The sequence below is a fragment of the Bidens hawaiensis genome, unplaced genomic scaffold, assembly GCF_021521415.1.
Source record: "Bidens hawaiensis isolate Kalapana, Puna unplaced genomic scaffold, B.hawaiensis_p1.1 tig00011466_1, whole genome shotgun sequence".
Lineage (NCBI taxonomy): Eukaryota > Viridiplantae > Streptophyta > Magnoliopsida > Asterales > Asteraceae > Bidens > Bidens hawaiensis.
In genome coordinates this window covers 722,625-733,495 of record NW_027491894.1, presented here as the reverse complement: position 1 = coordinate 733,495, position 10,871 = coordinate 722,625, and the positions used below count along the sequence as shown (strand labels likewise).

Genomic DNA, 10,871 nt, shown 5'->3' with positions numbered 1-10,871 from the left:
ACGCGAGATCGTCTGGAGGAGTTTCAGTCTGGCCGTGAGGGGTTGTGACGAAGGGACGGTTGCTGGTGGTACGCGTAGAATCACGCGGAACCCTCAGAACCTGCTGTCCGTCGTTAACACCCTCACGTTCAATATCCTCCAGAGCTTGATCAACGTTACGAATGCCAGAAACCATGGTGATTGATTTTTTTGTAGGTCTGATTAGATCTGATTGCCGATGTAACAGTGGATAACGATGTGACTCCGTGGCGCCATTCAAGCTCAAATGTTTCCTGGATGCCTACAAAGGCTATCACCAGATTCAAATGGCACCACAGGACGAAGACAAGACTGCCTTCAGAACCGACAAGGGTGTTTTTTGTTACACAAAAATGCCCTTTGGTTTAAAGAATGCGGGCGCAACCTATCAGAGACTTATGGATTCGGTTTTCAGTGAACAAATCGGAAGAAATCTAGAAGTCTACGTTGATGATTTGGTGATCAAGAGCAGGGAGGAGAGACAAATGCTCAAAGACATCGAGGAAACTCTTCAGCGCCTAACGGAAGTTAACATGAAGCTCAACCCGAGCAAATGTACTTTCGGCGCGGAAGAGGGGAAATTTCTTGGTGTAATGGTCACTAAGGATGGTTTCAAGGTGAACCCTGAAAAGGTGGAAGCCATCCTTGACATGCCAAAACGGCATGTTTGTGAGTGTTTTGAGCCTTAGGTTGCGCTAGGGCCTTCCATCTTATCTACTTTCCTCGGGTGTGATTATACTATTTCACCGATGGTTCTTCTGGATTAGTGTTCTTCCACCTACAAAATGAACAACGCCGTTACTTACCCCTCAGAAAGGGACAGAGGGGTCCTCTTTGGGGTAACCCTCCGGCGTGAGAATAAGTATGTGTAGGAGAAGATAATAATGTGAGAGTAAGAGAATTGGGAGAGTATTGCTTAATAGCTGAATACTGTATGTTACTCTGTATGATTGTGATTGAATATGCTTCAATGTGAATCAATGTGTCTGTAACCGTCAATGATTGAGTATGAATGTGTCCATCAAAGTGGAGTTGATGCTGTATTTATAGTGCTAGGGTTTTCACTGATTAGGCTCAACCTCGTTGGCCTCCTCCAATCGCACTGCGCCACGTGTCCTCTGGGACACCTGGCGCTTTCTCGTTGGTTGTAATCACGTGGTAGCACATGTGTCATGCTGAGTTGTCGACCTTTCATTTGGCAGCTGTCAACATCAGCATATTCTTATTCCTTAAAAAGATGCCTTCTGGAAGGTTGTCTGACGTGCACAATCAAGGTTGCCCTAATCCTGTTTTGGATAAGGACGAGGTCGATTATGTGCATGTGTGATATGCGCCCATCCTGAGGATGCGCGAGGTCTTCTCTTTATTCTCACGCGCAGATATTTCATGCGCAGATGTGATATGCACGAGCATGTGATATGCGCCGCGCGCATATGTGATGCGCGAGCATATGTGTGCCTGGGCAGATGTGATATGCACGAGCATGTGATATGCGCCGATGCGCGAGCATATGTGATGCGCGAGCATATGTGTGCCTGGGCATATGATGCCTGAGCATGTTTTGTATGCGCCATGCGCATAAGTTTTGGCTTTGTGCCTTCATAATGTGTTTATCTTGTGGGTTGACCCGCCTTGCTCGGTGTTGAGGCGGGTACATACCTCTTCAGTATCCATCTAATCTGATTATTGATTTTGTACCCATCTAATTTAGTTAAACTTAGTGAGATACCAAATCTACAATACCAACCCTATGTTATAATGATTTTCCTACACTTTTCACCTATAAATAGTGAAATATAATTTATTTGTTTTTTCTCTAGGATATTCCTAGCTAGTTTATGTTTATCTTTAAGCAGTTATGTTGGAAGTATGATATTTTAATATTTTCTCTCTTAGTTAAGTTTACCCTATCTAAGGAAATCAAATATACGTATTTTTTTGCATCTTTTATAAAAAGGACAAAAATAAATGAAGTTTAATGGAATAAAGAATAAATACTCGGACTTCAAACCGTGTGAAATCATATAGTTATATAATATTCTAGATCTGAAAAGATTTTATGCCGATCGTTGATATCTTAAATAATGTAACGACATGCTCATTGGATATTCTTCATTCTTTTTAAATGGGGTTTAGGATCATAACAACTTATGTTAATGCATGTTATTTTAAAGAGTCGTTTCCGAGAATCGATAAAAAAATTTGGGCCGAATGCGAGTATAAATTCACGCCTTAAGTACAATATAAATTCAATAATTTTGAAGTCTTGACTTACTGTGTATTGTTTAAACAAAACTTTTGATCGAGCCTAACACATTTTTTTTATAAATAAAAAAAATATATAGTTTTTTTGAAAAATTTTCGAGCCTCTAGTATGATCGGACATAAGACGGTTGACCTCCCTACCTCCCTATCCAAGACAGCCGTGTTATTTTAAACTCCCTTGTTTAACCAGCTATATCATTTGACGTTACCAAAGGCCAATTCGGTCCACTAGTATCCTAATGACTTTTCTTATGGAAAATCATGGACTCGCCTAGAGCAATTTGTTTCAAGTTATGCCCAAAGGGTATTTGTAGTTGTAGGCTTTCTCCTGGATGGATGGGCCTGGTCACCACGTTATGTTCTTCGGACATAATGATACGTGTCCAAAGTTAATCCTAATTAGAACACAAACGAAAATTGTTCGTTTAAAGCTTGTCAGTATGGTAAATGATTATATTTAGAGTATTGTAGTATACTAGTATACATTTTCACAATATACTTTCTCTCTCTGGATAACTTTAGATTTATATTACATTCTTTCATCAAACTATATATACAAATTGTGTCTCATTATGTCATATAATTCATGTATATGATATGAAACCTTGTTTTAGTCCAAAGAGGAGGTGCTGGGCTGGGGCTGAGACTGAGCGGGTACTCGATGAATAACAGCATCATTCCCATGGCTAAGATAATCGGGTCCGTACTTGGGGCTGAAAACTCCGGCATGCAGAAGCATTAGATACAACATCTGGCTAAAAGTCGATATCGTTATGAACAATTCAAGTGTTTGCTACAATATATATACCATCATTCTTAGTAAACAATATATATGTTACAATAATGTGTGTTACTTTAACGAAAAAGATATATTATTGCGTACCAAGCGTTTTCCTCGTCGTCCTCCCATTTTGATCTCCTTCCGAACGAAACTGTTTATACAAACTTGTAAGCTGAAAATGTGGACAAAAATAAAATGAAGCTGAGGGTTTGCGTTACGTACCCGAAGGCAACAGCAGTAATAGCCCAAGAGATAAATGCCGAGGATGAAGCACTAGCCAGACTCGCGCTACGCCATGCTCGGTGGTGCATGAACCCGATCACGAGTGAGCATAGTCCGGTTGCACCTCCAAGTAATCCAAATTCTAACATGTATGTTGTGGATGGGTTCCCTCCTAAGTCTTCAAGTAATCCAAATTCAACATATTGCTTTTTATAAATTTTTAGGATGCATATAACATTAATGTTAAGTTTCTATATGGTCATTAGAAAAGTAAACAAGAGTACAAAGATGATTCTATCAGAAATGATTTGAAAAAAAAAATAAAAAAATTGTTCGCGCTACTAAGGAGATGGACTTTGATTTTTATTATAAAACGACTAAATCACACACCTACTACATCTACTGACATTCATTTTGCACATCTTAATATCCTTTTGCTATGAGGACTAGACTCTAGAGCTAGCTCAACAAATTGGGCACCACCCGGGCCCACTTTTCTCGAGACTCCGAATAAAAAAAACTACATATTATTAATTATTATTTTTTATATTTTAAGTTGTTTTATATATCTAAAGTAAAAAACTAAAGATTTTAGAGGCCAGTTTTTTATACTCGTCCCGGTCTACGAATTTTCAAGGATTCTTAACAAATTTTCAGACAAGGCCCTTTGGGGCAGATTGTTTTAAGAATTCCAATCTCATAATTGGGATCCCATACCCGATCTTATAACGTGAGCAAAATAAGTTTTATGTGAACTTATAATCTACCTATACTAAGAAAATAGTTATGGACACATGGCATTTTAAGATTAATTCTCATTATCAAATTCCTGTTTAAATCACTTCTCTTTTATTGATGGAAAAGAAAAAAAAATATCTTTCAATATATAGTATTGATTATAAATTCAACATACTGTATTAATTGGTCAATATCCATCTCAATTGATTGAATTATTAATATCATAACTTATATTGTAAACATACTTAATATAACAAAAATATTATTATAATAATTACGTGTCATAAAAGGTATTTTCTTCAAAATTAAAATGTATATAAAAGAGTTTGTATTTAGAGAGTACACTAACATTCAATTTTTGAGACATCTAAGAAAACTATAATATATTTTTCTATTCTACAAATATTGTTTAATAAGTCTTAAAATAATAAGTCTTAACAATTAAATAATTAAATAATATAAAGAGACTTAATTATCTTTGTTATTTGTATTAATTTATTTATTGTAATATATACATTAACTTATCCCGTGTGATACACGGGTTTCTAAAGCTAGTATAGTTATAAAAATTATCCGTGATCTGTGGCTAGGGTTGTACACTTGTATCCGGCGTGGACTGTGTGGCTATCCAGCCACACAGGGTCCATAAATTTGAATATATATTTAATTATATATGGGCCTAATTTTTCACTTGCTCGAGGCCCATGAGAGCCCACAATTTTAAACTTACACTAAAAACCAACTTATAGATAACATCAAATTGTCAAGTAACCTAATTTTAAACTTATCCTAAAAATCAACTTAGATACATCAAAAGTGGCATGTACAATATGCTACCATATTAACACAACAAACTATTTTCTAAGCAAACAACTTACGAGGATGGCTTTGCTCGCCGTCAATATACTTGTCGATAGACCACGCCGCGAGTCCGACCACGATTATATACACGATAAAGTTCGCGGTCAACATCGGCACCATTAAACCTCTACCAATTCTCCCAACCTCCATTGTCACACTCACAAACACACACACAACACCTTGGTGTCAAATGGAAATTAATATGCTTTAACAACACCCAAACTATGTATGAAATATTAATAAGCACTCCACTATGCTTGTTTAACAAGGTATGAGTAATGTGTTAGGTTAAGGTACAACTTATGTTGCTTAGGGTACAAGTGGGATTTGGATGGTTTGAGAATTATTTGGAGGTGTGTAGAAAACAACAAAAGGAGATTCCTGGCTTTATTTGGACATGACATTGTTAATGGGTGTAGCTGTAAACGTGGACTAGGGTTTGTACACGTGGACTGCATGCAGATAGTTCATAGATTGGACCCAAAGTGGATAAAACAAAACTTTCGCAGGCCTGATTCCAATGCTTGAGCCCATTTCGAGGTCACATAATCTGATAATCATAATTCATAAATCATAAAGCTATATCAAGAGGTGTATAAATCGGGTTTTTCTACTGTCGGCGACTAGGTATGACAGGGTCTGGATATGATCGGGTATTGTCATACTCGGGTTAAGTTTGGATTAGAGTATTGTCTCTAAAAACCATACCGTATACCCCGAGTTCAGGTCGAGTATAGAACCGGTGTTTTAATACCTTATTTCCGGGTATCGAAAAAACCTTATTTTCAGGTTTTTTCCCGGTATTTTCAAGTCTAGATTAGGTTCTCTAAGGGCTGCACTTTTTGTGGTATTTTTCGGGTATAGATCGGATACTTGAAAATCGGTTTTTGGGTTTTGGAACAACCCATTTCCGGGTATGGAACCGGTTCTGGTTTTCTGGTAATATACTAGCTACAAATCGGGTCCGGTTCCGGGTACGGTTTTGGCACTAAAATTCATACCATGTCCGTACCCTACGGGTATGGTCGGGTACGGGTATGGGTAGCAAAAACTTAGGTATAAAAAAGTTATGGGTTTTTTCGGGTTCGGTTATGGTTCCGGGTTCGGGCTTTTTGTGCACCTCTGGCTAGATCTATAACTAAACCGAACAATTAGACACGAACAATAGCATGTTTCTGCTTGTTTATTAACTCTAAAGAAACAAGAACATCTAATCAGCAGACAAATATTTTTGTTCATGTTCTTAGAAAAAAAAATATTCATTCAAAATTTAAATGAACTGTTCACAAACATAACTGGACACAAATAAACAAACAAAAATGAACACATTGAAACAATCAAACATAAATAAACACAAACAAACAAATTTGTATTAGATATTATCATCATCATAATCATCATCGTACTCACAAATAGCAAAGCTATGCTCTTGATTCGAGTTCTTTAATATAATTTGTATATACTAGCTCTAATTTAAGTTTCACGTTTGGGACCAAACTCCCCTTAACGACCAAACACGTTAAGAAACAGCTTACGAGCTAGAGAGGTCACAAGTGTCTCATTGTGTAGCCACATAGGTGGGGCTATTTTTGTTTTTGTTTTTGTTTTTTTATATATTTATTAAAATCTCTTTTATATCTTTTTTCCTCGGTTTAAATAAAGTTTAAAATTTTAAAGATTATGTATAATTTATTAAAACTTGTTGATTTAAATCCACATGTCTAGTTTGGTATTGCAAGAATAATATAACTAAAATTTTGTTTTTTTTACAATTCAGTTTAATAATAATTAAGTAAATAAATTTGATTTGTTCACTTTGGTAATTGATGTGCGCAAAGAAAGGAAAACAACTTAAATAAAATTAATATCAAGACGCGAATAAAATAGTCTTGGAGCGACCCTTTTACCGATACTAAATTATTGTAATTAAATTTAAATAGTTAAATTCGAGGGCGTAATTCATGTTAAAGTTGCAACTTTAGTTGCACCAGAATGATCCTTGGTTGCATATAATATCATCAACTGAAAGACAATTTTGTTAAGTAAATCATTATTGGTTTATAATCAGAAATGAAAAGAAAACTTTATTGACTAACTACTAATCCTAAGAGCATTCTTATCCCATTCTCCATCCATATCTCTATAATTCCTCCAAAAAATACTACATTTCTTTCTTCTGTTCAATTAAATAATATTTTTTAAACTTTTATCATTACAGTTTTTCTCTCATCTACTCACAACTAATCCAACAAATATTAAAAAATAAATAGGGGCAAACAATGTTCCTTAAATGTTTCCCCAAATTTACAAAAAATCACTACATTTCTCTCTCCATCCTATAATTTACACTCACAATCATACACAATCTCACTCTATAATTTGTAAACTCCTCACACATAATTATAGGAGATGGGATGAGAATACTCTAATTATGGCAGCTTGAATATAATAGTGTAGGTAGGTTTGCGTGGCTTATTCACGAACCACACACTTAATTGCCTTTTTAATGCATTTTTAGCATCTAGTATTTTACCATAAGCATTGCACACAAGATTGAAACTTAGGTTTAATATTAAGATGACAATAATCTATGTATATTCTTTAAGTGCTAGTCATGGTGAATTGTTGCGCCATAGTTATCTTTTGGGAACTTATACATACCGTTCAGATTCATTGATAATTTTAACTAATGATACGATACCAACAATCCTCAATAAACTTACAAACTGATATGTAAGAAGAACCATTTTCGCTAATTGCCTTTTTTGCACCTTCCTTCAATCTATTCATTTTCATTTGCATTGCTTTTCCTCTTTCACCCGACACCAAATCCACTACTAGCCTCATAATCTCTTCCCTCCCCACCACTTTCTTCGTCGTCAACACCTCAGGTCGCACTGCCACCTTCAATTCCTCCGTCAGCATGGTAGCATTCATCCTCTGCTCAGCATACAACGGCCACACAATCATCGGTATACAAGAAGTAATACTCTCTAAAACCGAATTCCAGCCACAATGTGTCACAAACCCTCCAACAGACGCATGGTTCAAAATCTCCACTTGTGGGGCCCATGATGGCACCACAAACCCTACTTTTTCAGTTCGTGACAAAAAACCTTGTGGCAAATAGTCACATGGACCATCAAACTGACCATATTTTAAAAACGAGCTGTCTGGATCATGTCCAACCGGAGGGCGGACCACCCAAACGAATCGTTGCCCACTCATCTCCAAACCCCAAGCCAGCTCGTGTATTTCCTCAACCGATAATACACCCCCACTTCCAAACGACACGTAAACAACCGACCCGTCCGGTTGTTCATCGAGCCACTTAACAACCTCATGTTGTAACATGTCCGGTTCCGGTTCGTACCTTTTGCAAACCGGTCCAACCGTGTAAACCGGTTTATGCTTCACCAAGGCACTTAAACTCTCATTATTTCTTAATGCATCAAGAGTTTGTGGTTCAAGATCTTCCCACGTGTTAATCAACAAGCCATCAGCTAAAGTCACACCAATAGCAAGGTCTAGGTAATATTTATACGCTTCATCATTCCGGTTCGGCATGGGATCAACAACATCTTCCGGTCGGACCGGTTTACACCCGGGTATCTCAAACGGTTCTTTTTTATCAACATATTGTCCCACAACTTTTTTATCTAGCACTAGAGAGTATACAAAAAGCGCGGTGAACCATGCACTGCCCGTAACAAATACATATTTCGGTATCCCGAATTCTTCGGCTAGTTGCCAAGATTCGGTTGAGAATATATCGCCAATGAGGACGAGGGGACGGGGGTTTATTAAGGATAAAGTGGTGCGAATGGCGGGTATTGTTTCACGCATCATGACACAAATTTGTGTAATGACTTTGGTGTCCGAAGGGAGGACGGATGAGACGTCCGCTACGGGGATTTGGATGATGGATAGGTTGGTGGTGGTGGCGAAGGATGTTAGGAGTTGTGTTAGGGAGTGAGTGGTGGTGGCGGTGACGGCGAGGATGGTGACACGGAGGTTGTGGTGTGTGACAAGGTTGTGTCCTAGTAATAATATTGGGACTAAATGGCCCATGCCCGGACTGGCTAGTAGTGCAACGTGAAGTTGTTTGGAGGCCATTGTGATGGAGTGAATAAGTTTGTGGTGGTTTTGTTCATTTATATAGAAAGAGGAAATTGTTGTACATATAAAAAAAGGCATGATAAAACAATCTTAGTATCTTACCTAAGCTTTGATATAAAACTATAAAAGGTTCTTGTTATTCTTTTTACCGGTAGCAAAAAAATATTTTGTTAAGTGTATCCAGTTTTAACATATATGTTATTAAATATTAAAGGAGAAGTTATTAATAATATCCATTTTAAAAAATGGTTTTTCAAATTTGTCTATCATTTACTAAGAATTCTCAAAATGTCCATTACAACAAAGGGGGACGACTTTTTAATCATTCAAGACGACTAGTTCGTATAGGCAATAAAAAAAGAACACGTGTCCATAAAGCTGACGCGGCAACTGGTTCGTAAAGCCAATCTAAGGGCCAACAAAGCAGTCGACCCAACGACTACATTCATGTCTATGTCGGGCCGACTATATCGTGAACATGCCGACTAGATATGAAGACGCTAACTAGATCACAAACAACTAGATCACGTTGTTATGAATGCAGTTGTCAGGCCAACTGCTTTGTTGGCGCTTAGATTGGCTTCAAGAACTAGCCACCGCGTCAGCTTTGTGGACACGTGTTCGTTTTTTATTGGCTATACGAACTAGTCGTCTTGAAATGATTAATAAGTCGTAACGCCTTTTTTACAATAGACATTTTAGGAATTCTTTATAAATGGTGGACAAATTTGAAAACCATTTTTTTAATATGGATATGATAAGAATATTCTCATATTATTAAAATAGACAAATGAACCTAGGTTTATATAGAAATAGACAAAAATGGGGAAAAAAATAGGCATAACCAATGAAAGTGTACTAGGCAACCTTTTTAGGTACTAGTAGGCAACCCTCTAGCCTAACATGTAAACCATGATCTGGCATCATTATAAACTAACACATGGCACGCTTAAGCTACAATGGAGCCCAAGGGAACCATCTGGCTAAGAAGTCATCAATACATTGGCAACTAGCAGGCACCTCTATAGCGTAACCACACTGTCCAATAGAACATAAAAAGAAGCCCTAAACACCATTTGAGCTAATACGTTGAAACTTATGCATCTTTGGAGCCAAAACACTAAGCGGTATACATCCTTGGAAGACCCATTGGCTATGAGTGAACCTTCTTAATCTAAACACTCGAAGTAGATGGTAAAGTTGAGGGTCATAAATGAATAATAATTCGCTACACTAGTCTAGTATAAGATAGGTAATTGTAATAAATTTGTTATTGTTCATCTACCCACGCCTCCCCATAGGTATTTATTTGAACAAAAACATGTTTATATTATGTAAATAATATTTCAACCTAGAGGCTAGGTACAAACACCGGATTTCCAAAACTGGCATGCCGATATATTAAATCTTCAAGATATACATTGAATATCAACTTTTCAAAAGTACGCAAAACTAATGAAATAAGGACACGGAAGATGGTTAGGCATCACTAGGCAACATCTTAGCCAAACACTGAAACTCATGAAAGTTGAATTGGCTCGTGTTAGGCCACAAAGGAGCTAGCCTTAGAGGAACGATCTAGCTAAGAAGGATCATAGTGCGTTTTGGTTAGAATGGTGCCATAAGGCTCTAATTCGGCTCCATCCTAGCTAACTTAATGAACATGAAGTTGGTTTCGCTCAGTTGAGATGGATAGTGCCTAATTCTTAGTGTATGCGGCTATGGGTCCATCTTCTCTAGCAAACACCATCTTCTATGCCGACCATAATTTCTTTCAGTAATCATCAACGAAGCCATAAACTAAGATGCCTTATCTTGACAAACCTCCATCTCTGTCCGACCACATCATCGAAAAACTTTAGTTTCA

At 37.1% G+C, this 10,871-nt stretch overlaps 2 protein-coding genes across 2 annotated transcripts; both read right to left on the bottom strand.

Moving 5' to 3' along the window:
• Positions 1–2,672: 2,672 nt before the first annotated feature.
• On the bottom strand, positions 2,673–5,464 carry LOC143538036 (membrane protein PM19L-like). Its single transcript, XM_077031674.1, has 4 exons — positions 4,903–5,464; positions 3,287–3,464; positions 3,167–3,215; positions 2,673–3,076 (listed from the first exon to the last, which is right to left on the bottom strand). The coding sequence occupies exons 1-4, from the start codon at positions 5,033–5,035 to the stop codon at positions 2,894–2,896; spliced, it is 543 nt and encodes a 180-aa protein (XP_076887789.1). The 5' UTR covers positions 5,036–5,464; the 3' UTR covers positions 2,673–2,893.
• A 2,103-nt stretch (positions 5,465–7,567) lies between these two features.
• LOC143538034 (anthocyanidin 3-O-glucosyltransferase 5-like) lies at positions 7,568–9,063 on the bottom strand. Its single transcript, XM_077031673.1, has one exon. It carries the CDS (start codon positions 8,999–9,001, stop codon positions 7,568–7,570), a length of 1,434 nt encoding a protein of 477 aa, XP_076887788.1. The 5' UTR covers positions 9,002–9,063.
• Positions 9,064–10,871: the final 1,808 nt, after the last annotated feature.